Source organism: Gossypium raimondii, chromosome 4 (assembly GCF_025698545.1).
Source record: "Gossypium raimondii isolate GPD5lz chromosome 4, ASM2569854v1, whole genome shotgun sequence".
In the NCBI taxonomy this organism is placed as follows: Eukaryota; Viridiplantae; Streptophyta; class Magnoliopsida; order Malvales; family Malvaceae; genus Gossypium; species Gossypium raimondii.
Window position 1 is genome coordinate 30,929,831 of NC_068568.1, and position 20,866 is coordinate 30,950,696.

Below are 20,866 nucleotides of genomic sequence, written 5' to 3' on the forward strand. Positions count from 1 at the left end.
ACCTTTTACTTAATTATAAAACATACAAAGCATGAAACTAACATTTCTTGCTAACATACCATCATTTCAATTTTCCTAAACATTTAGACCTGGATAATTTATATCATTATAATACCGCATGATAAGCAATCATAAACCAAATCATCATTATAATAACATATTGTTTCAGATAGTCCAAAGAATAATACTCATTTGAGATAACTTTAGAACTTTAACCGATTCACGATGCTACTCACACAAGCTTCAGAGTATCCGAAACACATGCTGGATCTTAAGCCATCGTTACAGTCTATATCACTGAAACATAGTAACTGCTAAATAATCATGGCTCAAAGCCTACAAATAATCACCGGCTTAAAGTATGCTAAATAAACACTGGCTCAAGGCCTGCTAAATAAAGTTCATCATGTACTCACTATATTCATTTACTATTTGTTTTCTAATAATTCAATAGATAATAAAAAATTAAATATAATTATGATAAAATGAGTAATAAGTAAAAATAATTATAAACATAAGAATAGTAGTACGAACTTACCAGAGCACGGTAGCTAGCGGTACGTGATGACGATTACTCGAAAACTTTTCCTTTCGACTGTTTATCAACAGATTGGTCAGTTTCTTGAACTAAATATAATAAATTAATTCAATTCACCAAATTAAACATATTAAAACATTTACTTTCATGCAATTAACCATTTAATGATAATTTACACATTCACCCTAAACTTTTTCCTTTTACTAAATTTAATCCCTAAAAACAAAATTATCACAAATTAGCCCACAAACTCCTATGCTAAATTCTTTAGGGTCCCTAAACAGTCTCCGTTTATCATTTTATCATAAGAATTACATGATATTTTACAATTTTAACAACTTAGTCCCTAAACTTTAAAATCAACTAAAATCACTTTACGAAATAGTACTATTTAACTATCAAGCTTAATAATTTATCATAAAAATTCTAGAACATCTTAAATTTATCCATTATAAAATTCTAAACATTTAAGAGTTATACGAATTAGTCCTCGAGTAAGCTAGATTAAGCTACAACGATATCAAAAATAGAAAAATTACTAAAAACATATTAAAACTTGAATTACATGCATGGAAACCTAGCTTAGTCGACCCTTCTACCCTAAAAAATGGTGAATTCGATTGAACAATTGTAATGCCCTAAATAGTTTATCTCTGTTTCTATAAATACCTGACACAAATATGTATTTGCTTTACTGGTTAAGTGTTTTGGATGTGTATGTGAGGTCTTGGGTTCAAGTCTCCCTTTTGGAAAACTTTTTTATTTTTGTAATCCTAGCCTTATCCTTGTTGAGTGGGTTTATATAAAATTTTCTGTTAATCTTTATTAGAATGAGCCTACTGGTTTGAGTGGTAAGGGGGTTAGTGTGTTGGAGGTCCTGTGTTTGAATCCTTTCGTGAGCGTGGGTATTAATTTTTTCCTCGATTGACTGAGAGAGTTTGGATGGGATTGGGAGTCTGAGTGAGTGGATAGTTGTGGTTAAAATGATAGTGGGGAGTTCAGATTTCGAGGGTTATCTAATTTTAATTTTGTTTTTCAAACATTTTGGTTTTTCCCCTTTCTAAAAAATTTTGATGTTGTTTTCTGCCTTTTCTCTATGTTTTTTTGTCAATTTAATTTATTCAATCTTGGTATTTTGACTTTTCGGTGCTTTTGTGCATTGGAAAGTGGTGAGAGAATGCTTTGCTCAGGTTAGAGAGATTTTCTTTTAAATCTGTTTTGAGCGATGTTGATTTTCTGTTAGTATTGAATTATGTTTTCGGTAGTAGTGAATCGTGAAGAACAGGACTCTCCTCTTATGGAATCGTAGTCGGCGTCATTCAGGAATTTGGATAAGCATTGTACACTCGAGTTTCACCGTTGTCAGTTCTATTAGTTTGGTTTAACTGTGAGTTTAGACTAATTTTGGAAGTTGTGTTGTATCGATTTTAGGTGTTGGTTGGCTCGGGAGTGATTTCACATCAAAACCGTACCAAGTGTGTTCCCAAAACGCAAAAAATCATGTATCAGCAAAAGCTAAAAAAGCATTCAGTCGATGCCACATGGGTGTGTGTCTGGCTGTTTGGTTGGTTGTGTAGGAGACACGGTCGTGCGTTTGACGAAGGTGCGGCCGTGCACAAGACACGACTGTGTGATGGTGTAAGTGTGGTAGTATGTGCCAGACGGGCTAGGCCAGATTGGTCGTGTGGGCCACAAGGGCATGTGGGCCAATATTTTTGAAATTTTCACTAGGATCGCATGGGTCGTTCTGATTGACTGTGGGCTTACTGTAAGGCCGGTAAGGGCTAACCAAACCCTAAATTATATGTTCTGATATTCTGACAGTTTGCTCTATGTAGGACACCCTGGATTGAGCTGCTTAAGAATTATGACTCTGCGATAGAGTATCGTCCTAGTAAGGCCAATGTGGTGGTCAATGCTCTCAATCGTAGAGCGATGACTGATTTCCGAGCGATGTTCACTCGTCTTAGTTTGTTTGATGAAGGAGGTCTGTTAGCCAAGTTACAAGTGAAGCCAACTTGGATTGATCAAATTCGGGATAAGTAGTTAGGGAATGAGTCTTTGAGTTTGCGGTTCTGTCAGGTTGGGTGTGGTAGTACATCTAATTTTGGGTTGAATAGGGATGGAGTTCTGTGTTTTCGAGGTCGGGTTTGTATACCAAATGATTTTGATCTGAGGCATTTGATTCTAAGGGAGGGGCATAGTAGCCCTTATGCTATGTATCCTGGAGGTAATAAGTTGTATCAGGATCTCCATGAACTGTACTGGTGGTCGGGTTTGAAGTTTGGGGTTACAGATTTTGTTGCTCGTTATCTGACATGCCAGCAAGTTAAGGCTGAGCACTAGTTGCCTTCGGGTTTGCTACAACCTATTAAGATTCCTTTATGGAAATGGGAACGAGTGACGATGGTCTTCGTTAGTAGGTTGCCCTTGTCATCCATTAAGAATGGTTCTGTTTGGGTCATCGTGGATCCAAACAGAGTTCGCCCATTTTATTCCAGTTCGGAGAGATTACTCCCTGTAAAAGTTAGCAAAGCTCTATATCTCCAAAATTGTAAGACTGCATGGGGTTCCGGTTTTGATAATTTCTGATAGGGATCCTCACTTCACTTCTCGATTCTAGAAGAAACTGTATGAGGCTCTGGGTTCGAGATTAGACTTTAGTACTACGTTCCATCCTCAGATCGATGGTCAATCTGAGAGGGTAATTCAGATACTGGAGGATTGTTTCAGAGTTGTGCGATTGATTTTCGAGGTAGTTGGGAGCATTTTCTGCCGTTAGCTGAGTTCACCTACAATAACAATTTCCAGTCTAGCATCCAGATGGCACCTTACAAGGTTTTGTATGGTCGTACGTGTCACACAGCGTTGTGTTGGACTAAGTTGGGTGAGCGATGGATTTTATGTCCTGAGTTGGTTTCCGAGACTAAAGATAAGGTTAGACTGATTTGGGATCATCTGAAGGTTGCTTCTGATAGAAAAAAGTCTTATGCAGATCTAAAAAGGAGAGATATCAAGTATGTTGCGGGTGACTTCGTATAACTTAAGGTATATCCGTGGAAGAAAGTTCTGAGATTCGGTTGTAAGGGTAAGTTGAGCCCTAGGTTCATTGGGTCGTATCAGATTCTAAAGTGTGTGGGACTTGTCGCTTATCAGTTGGAGCTACCTTCAAAGTTGGACCGTATCCATGATGTGTTTCATGTTTCGATGTTGAGGCGGTATCGGTTTGATCCATCTTACATTGTCTCTGTTGAGGAGATCGAGGTTAGACCGGATTTAACTTTTGAGGTGGAGTCAATTCAGATTTTGGAGCGAGATATTAAGGTTCTGAGTAGGATGTCCATCCCGTTAGTAAGGTTCTGTGGTGAAATCATGGTATTGAGGAAGCCACGTGGGAACCTGCGGATGTGATACGTTAGCAGTATCCACATCTGTTTGGATCAGGTAAATGTCGAGGCTGAAATTTCTTTTAGGGGTAGAGTTGTAATGCCTTGAATAGTTTATCTCCATTTCTGTAAATACTTGACACAAATATGTATCTGCTTCAGTGGTTAAGTGTTCTGGGTGTGTGTGTGAGGTCTTGGGTTCAAGTCTCCCTTTTGGAAAATTTTGTTATTTTTCCTAATCCTAGCCTTATCCTTGATGAGTGGGTTTATATAAAATTGTTTGTTAATCTTTACCAGAATGAGCCTGCTGGTTAGAGTGGTAAGGGGGTTAGTGTGTTGGAGGTCATGTGTTCGAATTCCTGCGTGAGCGTGGGTATTAATTTTTGCGTCAGTTGGCTGAGAGAGGTTGGATGGGATTAGGATTTTGAGTGAGTGGATAGTTTTGTCACTCACAAAACTTTTGATGTTGTTTTTCCCTTTTTCTCTGCATTGTTTTGTTAATTTAATGTTTGAATCTCGGTATTTCGACATTTCGATGCTTTAGTGCGTTGGTAAGTGGTGATAGAGTGCTTTGCTCGGGTTAGAGAGATTTTCTTTTAAATCCATTTTGAACGATGTTAATTTTCCATTCGTATTGAAATTGTGTTTTTGGCAGTAGCGAATCGTGAAGAATGGGACTCTCCTCTCATCGAATTGTAGTCAGAGACGTTCGAGAATTTGGGTAGGCATTGTACACTCGAGTTTCACCGTTGTCAAATCTGTTAGTTCGGTTTAACAGTGATTTAAGCTAATTTTGGAAGTTGTTTTGTATCGATTTTAGGTGCTGGTTGGCTCGGGAGTGAATTTGTATCAATACCATACTAGGTGTGTTCCCAAAACGCAAAAAAATCAGGTTTCAAAAAAATTCGAAAAAACATTCAGTCGACGCCACATGGGCAAGGCCAGTATGGGTGTGTGGGCCAAATGGGCGTGTGGGCCTACACGGGCATGTGGGCCCATATTCTAAAATTTTCCCTAGGGTCGCATGGGTCGTTCCGATCGACTGTGGGCTTACCATATGGCGGGTAAGGGCTAACCAAACCCTAAATTATGTGATCTGATATTCTGACAGTCTGCTCTGAGTAGGACACCATTATGCATGTCTGACTATTCTGCTAAATATGTATGCTATCTGTATACAAGCATGTTAAGCATGATATTCTGTATCTGTATTCTATGTTTATGATCAGGGTGGGAATGTATATGTTGAGGAAGTGTTCTGTATGGCGACCCTTCACTTTTATTCTGGTAGCATGACTGTATATTATCTGTTATGTGTCATATCGACACTATATGGTGTGTAGGGATGGGTGAGAGTTTTTAACCCCACATGGTGTGATGGGATGGTCGGAGTTGGTGTGTAGAGGATGGGGGTAGGACTCTGTTTATCTGTTATGCTTATCTGATTCTATTATCTGTATCTGTAACAGACTTAAGTCCGATTCTATATATGACTGTATTTGAGATTTTTGTATGTATTACATGTCTATTTCTGTTGGGTTACACACCGAGTTTACGAAAACTCACATCTGTTTGTCTGTTTTCTTCAGGTAATCTACAGACTTAGGCGGATTGGTGCGACGGAGTCTCACGGTGACCACGAGTTCCTAAACTATTTTTAATATTGGTTTTTATTTATTTTTAGTATTATTTTTTCTGAGAGTTTTGTAATTTTTGGACTCTCTGGACTGTTTGCTTTTTATTCTGGTTTTCGATGTGTTTTAAACTTTATTGCGACTTTTGACTAAAATCACGATTTTATGAAAACAAATGTTTTTCCAAAAATACGAACTGTATTTCTAAAATATAAATAACTTCTAAAACTTCCGCTGCAAACAATGTTTTGGCAAATGGATTAAATAAATAGCGCTTTTATTAATAGTTATAAAACTTGGATGATTTATCGAACAACTTTACAAAGCTTTATTGAAATAACTCTATTCTCAAAGCCCTTCTTCGTAACATTACCATATTCAACCATAATGTCTAGGCCAGGTTTGGGGTGTTACAACAATCTAAGTGGAGAAGATGATATCCTTAGCTTTGTTTTAGTTTATGTTTTTATTATTAAATTATGAATTTACCCTTAGTTAACTAACTTAAATTTCATCCCAACGTTATCCAAAATTGTCCACTAACTATACATATGTCATATTTACCATCTAGGTACATTAGTTTACATTTTCATAGCCATTTAACGCATTTAACTAATAAAAACCCACTTTTGCAACCCTTACAATTTAGTCCTTTTAATTAACTAACTAACTAAACATTAAAATTTCTTAACCAAATTTTAATATGAACCTAATAAATACTCATAAACATTAAATAATTATTTAAACGCTGACTCACTTGTCGAAATCGTGGTCCTGGAACCATGGTTTTTGACACTAAAAATAGGATGTTACACTAGAAGTTTCTTTAAGTTTTGGTTTTAGAGGGTCATAAGAGGACAAAATTGAAATCGGATTGAAAAATGGGGCTTAAATATAAAAGATATGATAGTTTCAGTTTTAGAGATTAAATTGAATAAAATATAAAAGTTTAGGGAAATTTTGTAAATTGTTAATTAAGGGGGTCATATGCATATATTTAGACATTATAAGGTATTTGGTGTTGATAATTGAATTAAATTATTATATAGATCAATCGGTCGATAAATGCAAAAAAGGAAAAATTGTAGAATAGTCCCTGGTGTTGTGTTTGTTGTCGTTTTTGGTGAGGTAAGTTTGTATGAGGTTTATTTCAATTAATAATTGTTTATTTGTGTGTTATATATATGTTCTTGTGTGATTTAGTTTTAATACATGATCAATTTGATATTGAAGGACTAAATTGTGAAATAAACTTTAGTTGATATATATAAGTGAATATGTGAACGCAAATGGTGACATTAAATGTATATGAAGATGATAAAGGATTGAAATAGAACAAATATGAAATTAAGGCATGTGTGAAATTGGTGAATGATTAGGATACAAATGACACATTTTTAAGGTTTAAAATACAACAGGTACTTTGTACATATGTTTAAATTGTATCAGGTACTATGAACTAGTGTTGGATACCTTATCGATGATTGAGATCCTGCATGTATTGCAGATTCTTCGCAACTCATGTGAGTAGGATTGAGTAAAGGTTAATGTCTCGGTTTACAACTTGAGTGAGCAAGGATATTTTACACCTCTTGTGATCAATTCTATCGCAAGTATCCGAGGTTAATTTACTATAGTTCTCCAGGAAATAATAAATTATGTAATTGAATCGAAAAATAACTCATATGTTACTAATGTTATTCACGAATTTATCATGAATATTATGTTTACCAATAAACATGTTATGTTTATATGTGATGAAATACTAACCATTTCAGTTATGGAATTATTTGTGTATGGTTAAGGAATACCATATTTTGTGTGTTTATGTTCAATTCTTGAATTAGGGAATGTTGGGTAAGTTGTGTTAAATTTTGTACGTACTTACTAAGCTTTGAGTAAGCTTACTTTTGTTTTGTTTCCTTTCTTATAGATTGTAAAAAATCGAGCATTCGGTTGGACCAAGTCGGACCTCACACTATCCACAAATCAATTCGATAGACTTTTGATAATTTTGGCATGATTACAAGTGTCATGTAAATAGTTATAAATGGTTATATGTGTGTGTGTGTGTGTGTGTGAAGTTGAAACTTGAATTTGGTTATTCTTGATATGAACATATTTGTAATGTATAAAAATGTTGGTGTTGATTTTTAGACTTGGTATTTTGGTCTCTATATGTTTTTAAATGTTAAAATGGTTGTAATTACTATGTAGGTTTAAAAATGGTTGTTTGATATGCCCAAATGGTTGAATTGAATGGAAGTTCGGTATATGGCCTGTATAAGGTCCCTAGGTGCATGTTTGAAGGGATATAAATGTGGAATTGGTATAAGCCTTGGGTGTGAATTTGGTAATAAACTTATGTATAATTGGTTTTGGTAATATGGCAATTTATAGGTGGCTATAACTTAGTGTTTTGATTGTTTATAGTGAACCTATATGGTTATAGTTTAAATTAACATGAAATGGGATTAATTATTAGAATTGATTCTTGTTATTTGATGGTGCCATTGAGGCATATTGGTTAGGTGTTAGGGATGTTAATTTGTGGTATGCATTGGTAGGATTTTTTACTTTTTAAATAGGTCTCAAAGTTTTTAGAAGTGCATGCATAATCCAATTAGGTTTTGATTTTGCTAGCTTACACTAAAAGACACAATTTTTTCTCTACATGGTTTGACACACGGCCATGTGTCACACATGGGCTAGTGATACGACCGAGTGCTCTTTAGAAATTAGCATGTATATGTACCACATGATTCCTAATTGTCACATGGGTTTGCCACATGCTAGTGTGAGCTTTGTTGAATTGGTCATCTAATTTTCACATGGTTTCAGTTTCTTACGCAACCCGCAAGATGACCTTGTGATTTTTGATGAGTTTTTGCATTAAGGTCCATCTGACTTTAGTGAGTTACACGACCTGGATACACGGTCATGCAACTCCTTTTCCACAAAGTCACAACTTATCACACGACCTAGGTACACGACTGTGTGACCCTTATTTGCTAAATTTTCCATAACATTTGTTAAGTTTTCAATTAAATCCTTATTTGTTCCCGGGTTAGTTTAAGAGCTTTTGTGAGCTCGTTTGAGACTCAGATTTGTTTATAAATCATATTATGCTTGGGTTATGAAATGTTTTATTGTTTAATTGAATGTTTGAGGTCAAAATTGTATGTAATATGCTTTGTTAACTATTGTAGCATCCTATAGCTCGGGTCCTACGACCAGACCGGGTGAGGGGTATTATACAATCCATATTAATAAAGGCTTTATGAGTGTGATCATTTTTCACATGTAGGCACCGTAGGTGCTTTCCATTTAAAAACACATTTCCACATCTATGTAGGCCTTGTACACATGTCCATTCCATTTAATAGTTCTAATTTGTAGAGAATCATGCTTTTATTGTTCTTTATCTTTCAAAACAAAATATTCTACTTGAGTAGCAGCCGCTAAATTATATATTTTTCTATCCAAAAGAAAAATGAAATCAAGATCCTTTGATGTTTTAGAAATGAGACTCTTGAAACTTTAAAAAGAAAAGTTCCTAACTGTATGCTCTTTTACACACATGCCAACAAAATTTTAAAGACATGACAAAGCTACTGACAAACAGCTATGACCTCTCTTTACTCAAAAATATTTTTCTCCTATTTTCTAATTTGGATGAATTCGTCGTTTGTGTCATTAGAAACTAGACTCAATAAGCTTTTTGAACATATAAAGCTCATCCTTTAATTCATTTTATACAAAGTTTAACGATTTTTTTTAAAAAAAATGGGATGCTATTGTAATATCCTATTTTTTTAGTGGTGTCAGAAATAGTGGTTTTGGAACCACAAATCTGACAAGTGAGTTCATTAAGGAAAGTGACTAAATTGTAACAACTATAAAAACTTGATTTTCATTGAATTTTGTTGTCTAGTTACTTAAATATATTTTATTAAGGGATTTATGTGGTAATTTAGCCACTTTCATAAATTTTGGACGGTGAATGCATGTTTTGCTAATTATATTATAATTTTATTTTAAAATTTAAATTAAATAAATGTGAGTTTAATAAAAAAAGAAGGGTCATGTTCCCCATTTTGTTTTCTTCCACCCGAAACCATAAAAGAACAAGAAGCCACAGCCATTTTCTTGAAGCATAATCGGCCTTTGCATGTGAGTACTCTTTAAGTTTACTTTTAGTGATTTTTATGTTGTTGTGATCATTGTAGCTTAATCTAGCTAACATAAGGGTTAATTCATAAAACAGTTAAATGTTTTGAAATGTGCCATTGTTGAGTTTGAGGTGTTTTTGAAGTTTTATGGTAGAATTATAAGCTTGATAGCTAAATAAGACTATTTTTTAAAGTACTTTTTTGTGATTTTAATGTTTAAGGACTAAAATTTTAAAATAATAGAATTTCATGAAATTATTGTAAAATTGTGAAATATATGGGCTATGCAAGGACTATAAGAAACTCAACTAGCATGGTTGTGGGTTATATTGTGTTTAATTTGAAAGATTCGGATTTAAGGGCTAAATTGCACAAAGGGTAAAATTTTAGGGCAAGTTTGTAAAATGATAATAAAAGGGCTTACATGTATAAGCTTAATTATTTAAGTTGTTTTAAATGGTTAATTGAATTAAAATATTATTTAGATCAAGAAATGAATCAATTGGAATATAATCGAGGAAAAGGAAAGTTAGTGAAGTAAACATTGGTGTCGCGTTCGTAGCCATTTTTGTTTAGGTAAGTTTGTAAATTGGTTAAACTAATTAGTTGCTAATTTTTTGATCTAATATCTAATTATATATGTTGTGATTGAGTTCAATTACTTGTTACATGGAAAGGGATGAAATAGGCTAAGTTGCAATGTTAATTAAATTATAGGTTATGTTTGAAAATGAGAAACTACATGGATGAATTCTCGTGATGAAGTATTATGTATATGGCTAAATGCTATAGATATGAAACATGGCCTGTATAAACCACGTAATGCTTAAGATACAAATGACAAGTCATTAGGGTATTTAGAATTTTGGGTGCTAATCTTGGATGTCCTACCGATGACTAAGGTCCTGCATTTGTTGCAGATTCTACATAGCTCGTGTTAGAGCATCTTGTAGCCTAACATCCCGACCCACATCTCGTGTGAGCATTTACCATCACAGCTTGTGTGAGCATTGTTCCCGCATACCCAACACTATTTCATTATGGTTCGTCGAGTGAAAAATGAGTAAATGGAAATGGTAGTATAAAATGGATATACGGAATGTTTATAAGGAAATAAATATATGAAATGGTTATATGAAGTGTTTATATGAAATATTTATATGAATATAAATATGCGAAAAGGGACATTTGAAATGAGTACTTGAAATAAAAATGTTAAATGTTAAACGAATATGTGATGGTTGGTTTATGTACCAAATGTGTTTTTAGGTATATGTTTGATAACATGATAATGTTACATGTTTTATGTATGAACTCACTAACCTTGTGAGACTTATGATGTGTATACGTAATTAATGAACTCATGACTAGGATATTGAAACATCTTGTAAAATGTTTAAATTACATCATTTATGCTAAGTTAAAGTTAAAGTTCATTACGGACTTACTAAGCTTTTCACAAGCTTACCTCGTTTTATTTCTTCTTCTTTTTAGATCATCGGATCCGAGCTGTTGATTGGATTGCTTTTGGAGATCACACTATCTATAAACACTTTTGGTATTTATATACTTAATTTGACTAGGTTATAAGTGGCATGTAGATAAGATTTTGGTATAAATATATGTGTAAGTATCTGGGTATGTTTTAAGCCTTTTGGTATATGAACCAATATATAAATAGTAAGTTTTAATGGTTCGGTATAAATGGTTGATTATGACGTATGCTATTTGGGACTTATTTGATGATTGAACAAGGTTGACATATTGAGTTTGTTTTGCTTTGGATAGTTGTTGTTTCATACTTGATTATGAAATGTTGTGGTTGTATTTTCTTGGCACTTCTGGTATATCTTGACCATATGTTCATATGAGAATATTGAGCTATGTTTGGTAAGTTGGTTGTGAATGAAATAGATGGAATGGTTTGTTGGATAAGCTTATGATTTCAGAACTGTGAATGTTAAATGTGAATTAGTTTGGTGTTTGAATTATGATGCCATTGAGGGCATATTGGTTAAGCACTTAGGATGAATATTAATTGATATGCTTTGACATGTTTTGGTGTGTTTTGAATAGGTATAAATGGATGTAAATGGTATGGCTTGCCACCTAAGAGATGGTAATTGAAATGGCTTGGTTCTGAAGTTATTTTAGCTGCACAAGGTTTAGGACACGATCTACCACACAACCATGTGGCCTATTGGATTTTTGGTGCGAGATTGCAACACGGTCTCTGAGAGTTATTGTAACACCCCAAACCCGGCCTAGACGTTATGGCCGAATCTGCTGATGTCATTTGGAAAGGGATTTGAAGGCAAGATTGTGTATTTTAAAAACCGTTATAGTAAGTTAGCTTTTATTTAATGCAAAAAAAAAAAAGAAAACTAGTTGATTTGCTTTAAACTTGTCTGTTAGCGGAAGCTTTTGTAACAAATTAATTTAAAGAAAATTGTTTCTATTTACGAAAACCTTTAGTTTTTAGAAAAAAAAAGCAGTGTTTTGTGGAGTTGCAGTTTCAAAAAGAATCTATAAAAAATAGTATAAAGTCCCAAATTTAAAGCCAACCAATCCATAGTCCAGAATATATGTCAAAAACCCCAAATAAGTAATAAATTCTAAGCATTAACGGAAAACAATCTAATATTTACGTGTGGCCACCGTCGAGTCCTCCACTGCACCGACCCGTCAAGTCTAGGGATTACCTGTACAAAGTAAATAGAGAAATGGTGAGTTTTCACAAACTCAATGTGTAATTCCCACAAAAATCATGCATACAAATAATCAACAGAATTCAGTTAGATACAGTCTGGGGCCCGTGCCCATCACATAATCAGTTTGGGCCTTAGCCCATTCAGATAGAAATTCAGATATACATTAGGGCCTTGGCCCATATCAGATATAGAATGCAGACACAGTAAATAAGAATCCTACCCACCAGCCTCTACACACCATCTCCGTCCAACCCTACACACTATGTGGGGATTAAATCATCCCACCCATCCCTCCACACCATGTTGTACCGAATTGCAGCACATAATAAGAAGGTTGTAGCTGAGCTGCCAGATAATAGGCTTAATAGTCATTCAGACACTTCCTCCAAATATCATCAACCCACCCCGATGCAATGCAACATAAAAAATATGTCATGCCATTATGCAATTAATAGTACATACATTCAGATATCATAAGTCATACTCGATATAGAAATCAGATAGACAAATCACACATATATGATGTTTCCATTTGTTTCTATTGGATGTAGACTCATTAATAATTTAAACATGTAAATTTTAACCCCTAATTATTTTTCTCCAATTTTTGATGATTTTCCAAATATAGAATAGGAGAACCCGAATTCATTCTGACCTTGTCTCACAAAACTTATTATATCTCACGATTTACAATTCCAGCTTACACTATTTCTTCTATGAGAAACTAGACTTAATAAGCTTTAATTCCATATTTTATTCATTCTCTAATTTGATTTCCACAATTTATGGTGATTTTTCAAAGTTAACCTACTGTTGCTGTCCAAACAGTAAGCAATTTTGACTTTTCGCTGAATCTTTTTTTTTTGTTTCGGGTACACACCTGATTTTGTTTGATGCTAAAACAGTCCTCGAGCACTTCAAAGCCTATAATCAAGATACTCAACATCAATTTAATGGATTTACAAGGGAATTGACAACCAAGAACGAATAGAAACCCAACTTACCACCAACGACAACCCTCCGTTTCACTATTGTTAAGACGAGAACACCAAATTCACTAGTCCGAGCCTCCCCCTACGCCAATTAGCAAAGAAAAAAATATTACCACTTCAGTCGTTAAGAGATTCATAACTGAAATGAAGAGAAACACTTATCGAAACTAAGCAAGCACTAACCGCGTGCGAAAATGAAGGAAAATAAATGGATTAGGGAAAAATCAAGAAGAAGAAAAAGAAGAGAAAGATGGAAAAACTCATAGAATTTCACCAAGAAGAGAGGGAGAAGAATAGACGACAAACTTTTTTTGGAAAAGAGAGTCAAAATTCAGTGTTGGGAAAAAAATAAAATAAAATCCCGATAACCCCCAAAATCCCTTAATCTTCTCCTCTAATTCCCACTACAAATCCACTACTCAGAATCCCCCTATTACACAACTCTATCCCGAAATCTGAGCAAAAAAAATAATACCCTTTCCTACATAGGGATTCGAACACAAGACCTCCACCATAATAACACACCATTTAACCACCAAGCCAGCAGGCCAATTCTGATGTAATTTACCCAACAATCAAATAAAAGCCTACTGAACAAGAGTAAGGCCTAATTCATTCAAAATACGAAAATTTGCCAAAGCGAAGGCTTGAACTTGGGGCCTCCCAAATACTCTCAGAACACATAACCACTAAAGCTAAAAGATATTTGTGTCATATTTTTATAATAACAAAATTAGAAATTTTGGGGCGTTACAACTCTACCCCTCTAAAAGAAAATTTCATCCTCGAAATTTTTCCTGATCAGAACAGATGAGGATATTGTTGACGCATCACATTCTCAGGCTCCCACGTGGCCTCCTCAGTGCTATGCTTACGCCACAGAACCTTTACTAAGGGAATAGAATTTTTCTGAATGACCTTTACATCACGCTCCAGAATCTGAACCGGCTCTTCCTCGAAGGTCAAGTATGGCCTGACCTCAATCTCCTCAATAGAAACAACATGCGTGGGATCAGAGTAGTAGCACCTCAACATCGAGACGTGAAAAACATCATGAATATGGTCCAAATCCGGAGGTAACTCCAACTGATAAGCGACAGGTCTCACACATTTCAGAATACGGTAAGGTTCAATAAATCGAGGGCTTAGCTTGCCTTTACGACCGAACCTCAGAACCTTTTTCCATGGAAAGACCTTGAGAAAAACTAAGTCCCCCATAGAATACTTGATCTCACGCCACTTGAAATCCGCATGCGATTTTGCTGATCAGAAGCTGTTTTCAAACGATCCCAAATCAGTCTAACCTTATCCTCTATCTAACAGATCAACATAGTACCCAGAACACGTCGCTCGCCAACTCAGTCCAACATAAAAAAGTGCGACACTTACAACCGTATAGTGCCTCGTAAAGTGCCATCTGGATGTTAGACTGGAATCTATTATTGTATGCAAACTCCGCTAATGGTAAGTACTCCTCCCAACTGCCTCAAAAATCAATAACACAACTCTTCAACATGTCCTCCAGTATCTGAATCGTCCTCTTCGACTGAGCATCTGTCTGAAGATTCAAAGCAGTACTGAAGTTTAATCTTGAACCTAGCCTTATGAAGCTTCTTCCAGAATCGATACGTGAAATGAGGGTCCCGATCGGAAATGATCGAGACAGGTACCCTATGCAGTCTCACTATTTCTGATATATAGAGCTCAGCTAATTTTTGAAGAGAAAAGTTTGTCCTTACCGAGATGAAGTGAGCAAACTTAGTCAATCGATCCACGATGACATAGCAGAATCCTTCTTAGTGGGTGTTAAAGGCAACCCACTAATGAAGTCCATCGTTACTCGCTCCCATTTCCATAACGGTATCTTAACCGGCTACAGCAAACTCGAAGGTAATTGATGCTTAGCCTTAACCTACTGACAAGTCAAACAGCGAGTAACAAAGTCGGTAACCTCATGCTTCAACCCTGGCCACCAGTACAAGTCCCGAAGATTTCGATACATCTTGTTCCCCCTGGGATGCATAGTATAGGGACTACCATGCGCCTCTCTCAAAATCGACTGCCTTAAATCCTCGTCATTCGATACATAAATCCGACCGCAGAAACAAAGTACCCCATCACTGTTTATCCCAAAATCAGTAGTGTCACTTTCTCAACCTAACCAAAACGCAACCTGAGAGACTTATCACCCAACTGTTTACCTTGAATTTATTCAATCCATGTCGAATAGACTAAGTCAAGCGAACATCACTCTCAAATCGGTCATAGCCCCACAGCTCAACGCATTGGCCACCACATTGGCCTTCCCGGGATGGTACTCAATGGTACAATCATAATCCTTAAGCAGCTCAACCCATCCATGCTGCCTAAGATTTAACTCCTTTTGAGTGAGGAGATACTTGAGGCTCTTATGATCAGTGTAGATAATACACTTCTCACCGTACAGGTAATGCCTCTAGATTTTCAATGCAAAGACTACGGCAGACAACTCTAAATTGTGCGTTAGATAGATTGCCTCGTGTGTCTTAAGCTGACGAGACATATATGCAACCACCTTACCATCCTGCATCAACACACATCCCAAACTGACATGTGATGCATCACTATAAACCATGAACTCCTTTCCAGGTTCAGGCTATACCAAAACAAGAACCTCAGTCAGTACAGTCTTAAACTTTTTAAAGCTCTCTTGCTGTGCATTAGTCCAGTCAAATGGTACACCTTTACGTAACAACTTAGTCAAGGATACTGTGATCAGTGAAAATCCTTCCACAAATCATCGGTAATAACCTGCCAGCCCCAAAAAGCTGTGGATCTCAAACCCATTCTTAGGCTGCTTCAAGTCCAATACAGCCCCAATTTTTCAAGGATCGACTTGAATCCCCTCAACAGACACCACATGACCCAGAAATGTTACTTCACGTAACAGAACTCGCACTTGCTGAATTTAGCATAAAGTTGTTTTTCCCTCAAAATCTGAAGAACAATCCTAATGTGCTCGTCATGCTCATCCTCAGTCCTTGAATAAACCAATATGTCATTGATGAAAACCACTACAAATCAATCCAAGTAGGGCTAAAACACTCGGTTCATTAGATCCATGAAAGCTGTCGGTGCATTAGTCAATCCAAATGGCATATCTAGGAACTCGTAGTGACCATGACGAGTCCTAAATGTCGTCATATGCATATCAGCCTACTTAACCCTCAACTGATGATACCTAGAATGCAAGTCAATTTTGGAGAACACAGACACCCCTCGGAGCTGGTCAAACAAATCATCAATCCTCAGAAGTAGATACTTGTTCTTATTTAGTTTTCGGTAGTCGATACACATCCTCATGGATTCATCCTTTTTATTAACAAATAGTACCGGTGCTCCCACGATCCAATAACTCATGAATTTGAGCCTTGAGCTCTATAAGCTCGTTCGGTGCCATTCGATAGGGAGCGATAGACACCGCAGCTGTACTAGGGAGAAGCTCAATCCCAAACACCACTTCCCGATTCGGAGGTAAACCCGATAGCTCCTCAGGAAAGACGTTAGAAAAATCCGTCACAGTTCTGATGTACTTAACAGTAGAGTCCCCAGAAGCGAAAATACTTACATAGACCAAATACGCCTCACATCCCTTGCGAACCAGTGTCTCAGCTACTAGTGCAGAGATCACGTTAGCCAAGTAGTTCTTACGTTCCCCAATCACAACTGCTTCATTACCCCCTTTAGTTCTCAATACGACCCTTTTAGTCGCACAGTCCAAACTGACACGATGGTTGACCAACCAGTCCATCCCTAATATCATATCGAACTCCCCAAATGGAAGCTCCATCAAATTAGCCAGAAATACCGTCCCTTGAACCTCTAAAGGAACATCCCTGTACAGTTTGCTAACTCTAACGGATTGCCCCAGCGGGCTCAGCACAGTCACCTCACTAGAAGTACTCTCAACCGGAATCCCTAGGTTTTTGGAAACAGAATAGGCAACATAAGAATGCATAGATCCTATATCTATCAACGCAGTCTAAGACACATCAAAAATAAGAAACGTACCCGTCATGACGTTTGGAGCATCTCTATCCTCTTAGTGACAAACAGCATAAATTAGGGTCGGTTGTCTCACCTTAGCCTATCCAACACGTCTACCTAGTGCTCTTTACACACGACCCATACCATTACCACACTAGCCTGATGACAGCACCTAGGCGGTTGCTGAACTACCCTCGATGGCTGTGCAGTACCAAAACATACAGCTTGTACCTGATCAGCCCTCAGCGGACACTCTCGAACACGGTGCTCAGTAGATCCACATCTGAAACAGGCCCTAGTCGTCCTCCAACATTTGCCCAGATGGCGTCTTCCACATTGCCCACAAAGCGTGATCCCAGCAGGAGCAACAGGGGCCCCAACTTTAACTGGCGCACCAGATCTAACCTTTTTCTTAGGCCTCATCGCAAAACTCGAAGGATTTGAATCCCTCTTATTCTTGCTTCTCTCCTTATCCTAGTTTTGCCGCCCAGCGCGCTTCACCTTCTCGGCGATCTTCGCCTTCTCTACCAGTGCTGAGAAGTCCCGCTTCCTCTGCATAGCTATCAGAACTCTCAAAATGTCCCTAAGTCCATCCTCGAAGGGGACACAATTCTCATATTCAATCGCCACCATGTCTCACGCATAGCGGCTCAATCTCAGAAACTTGGCCTCATACTCGGCCACTGAACGATCCCCTTACGTGAGATTCAGAAACCCACATCTTCTAGCAACAATGTAGCTCGGCCCCACATATTTACCTTGAAAAGCAGACTTATAGAAATCTAAAGTCAGTTGTTCGGGCTGAGTGCCCTCCTTAACGGTCAGCCACCATTGGTATGCTTCATCGCGAAGAAAGGAATAGCCCCTTTCATTTTTTGTTTAGGGCTAAAGTTCAGATCGTCCGTGATTCTTTTCGTGGCCTCCATCCAGTGCTCAGCCATGCTAGAGGCGACTCTAGTGGCACCCCTAAGTAGCATAGCCCCATTGGACCAGAGTCGTTCCGTAGCCGACCCTCGACCCTCAGATCTAGTGTTGGATCCAGTGACCCTCTCTAATATCCTCAGCATAGCCTGGGACAAGACGTCATCCCCGGTCATGCGATCATGAGACCCAGTCTCTGTAGCAGGTGAAATCGGTGTCTCACTCGTATCCAGATTCGGCATGCTGCCTAATGATGAGGACTCAGCTCGAGCCCCACTACAGCCTCTACCTCGGCCTCTAGTACCCTGTTCGCGGATACCTCGTGCACTCATCGTAGAATTCATAGCTTATCTGTGCTAACAGTTTTATGAATCAGTTACAGTTTCGATATCTGTTGGTAGATATTTTATGCAAAACAGTATCAGAAGTTTAGAGTTCGTTATCAAGAATCGTAGTCTTACTACTGTTTTCAACTTCGCTACTGTTTTCTGTATACACTATCTACAGTGTTCTCAATACAGTGTACTACCTATAGTAGTTTCAGAATATGCTACTCATATTTTCGAAAACGTATCAAAGTTTTCAAAACACTTACAGAATCGGCGCCGGAGACTTGGTGCACCACATACTCAGTCAAAAATATTTTAAAACCAAGTTTTAAAATCCAAATTCACATTTGAGTTTTGTAACCTGGCTCTTATACCACTAAATATAACACCCCAAATCTGACCTAGACGTTATGGCTAAATCTGGCGATGTCACATGGAAAGGGATTTGAAGATAAGATTGTCGAGTTTAAAAACCGTTATAGTAAGTTAGCTTTTATTTAATTCGAAAAAAAACTAGTTGATTTGCTTTAAAACTTGTCTCTTAGTGGAAGCTTTAGTAACATATTAATTTAGGGAAAATCATTTCTATTTACGAAAAACCTAAGTTTTTAGAAAAAATCGTGTTTTGTGGAGTTGCAGATTTAAAAAAAAAACCATAAAAATAGTATAAACTCCCAAATTTAAAGCCAACAAGTCCATAGTTTGGAATATACATCAAAAACCCCAAATAAGTAATAAATTTTAGGCATTAAAGGAAAATAATCTAAAATTTACGTGTGGCCATCGTCGAGTCCTCCACTGTACCGACCTGTCAAGTCTAGGGATTACCTGTACAGATTAAACAGAGAAATGGTGAGTTTTCACAAACTCAGTATGTAATCCCCACTGAAATTATGCATACAGATAATCAACAGAATTCAGTTAGATACAGTCTAGGCCCGTGCCCATTACAGAATCATATGAGCCTTAGCCCATTCAGATACAGTCTCAGAAATTCATTAGGGCTTTGGCCAATATCAGATACAAAGTGCAGATACAACAAATCAGAATCCTACCCACGAGCCTCTACACACCATCTCCGTCCAACCCTACCCACCTATCCCTACACACCATGCTGTCCCCAAATGTGGCACATAATCAAAAGGTTGCAGCTGAGCTGCGAGATAACAGGCTTAATTGCCTTTCAAACACTTCCTCCAAATATCATCAACCCACCCCGATGCAATGCAACATACAAAATATGTCATGCCATTATGCAATTAATAGTACATACATTCAGATATCATAAGTCATGCTCAGTATAGAAATCAAACAGACAAATCACACATATAGAGGTCTAAGTAAAGCTTACCGACCCTGCAGTACGTCTACAGTGGACTTGGGTGACCCGTGCAACCTTATAGAACCTTTTAGAAAAATAGGCTCACACGCCCATGTGGCCCACTCAGCCAAATTGGCCTTGGCCACATGATCCATTTTTAATGTAACCCGTACTAGTTAATTATTCATATATGTTTTCACTATTTACTTATATGTTCCTTCAAAGCGGTCTACTTGAGTCATTGTTACTAAATTATTTATATCTTGAGCTAAAAAATTTCGAATTAATATCCACTTGATGTCTTTGAAAATAGACTCAAACCATAAATTTTTCAAATTTTTTGGCTCAGCCAATAAGTACATTAAAATATTCAAACTTACCCCTGTTCTGCTGTCTAACACCTTAGTCCCTTCTTTGCTAAAAATTAATTATCTCTTAGTAAAAAATTTTAATGATGTTTTAATTTCTTTTTATTGAAAGTACACTCATGAATAATTTAAACATGTAAATTTTAACTCCTAATTATTTTTCTCCAATTTTTGATGATTTTCCAAAGATAGAATAGGGGAAACCGAATTCATTCTGATATTGTTTCACAAAACTTATTATATCTCACGATTTAAAATTCCATTATTTACACAGTTTCTTCTATGAGAAACTAAACTCAATAAGCTTTAATTCCATATGTTATTCATCCTCTAATTCGATTTCCACAATTTATGGCGATTTTCAAAGTTAGCCTACTGTTGCTATCCAAATAGTACGTAATTTCGGCTTTTCACCGAATCCCTTTTTTTTAATTTCGGGTACACACCTGGTTTTTTTTTTGTGCTAAA

At 36.7% G+C, this 20,866-nt stretch overlaps 2 protein-coding genes across 2 annotated transcripts; both read left to right on the top strand.

The window, feature by feature from the left end:
- The first annotated feature begins 2,171 nt into the window (after positions 1–2,171).
- LOC128040471 (uncharacterized) lies at positions 2,172–2,884 on the top strand. Its single transcript, XM_052629226.1, has 3 exons — positions 2,172–2,176; positions 2,377–2,545; positions 2,621–2,884. Exons 1-3 carry the CDS (start codon positions 2,172–2,174, stop codon positions 2,882–2,884), a joined length of 438 nt encoding a protein of 145 aa, XP_052485186.1.
- A 60-nt stretch (positions 2,885–2,944) lies between these two features.
- Positions 2,945–5,399, top strand: LOC128040472 (uncharacterized). The gene is made up of 6 exons (XM_052629227.1): positions 2,945–3,064; positions 3,162–3,242; positions 3,350–3,574; positions 3,695–3,913; positions 5,154–5,222; positions 5,394–5,399. Exons 1-6 carry the CDS (start codon positions 2,945–2,947, stop codon positions 5,397–5,399), a joined length of 720 nt encoding a protein of 239 aa, XP_052485187.1.
- The last annotated feature ends 15,467 nt before the right edge of the window (positions 5,400–20,866 follow it).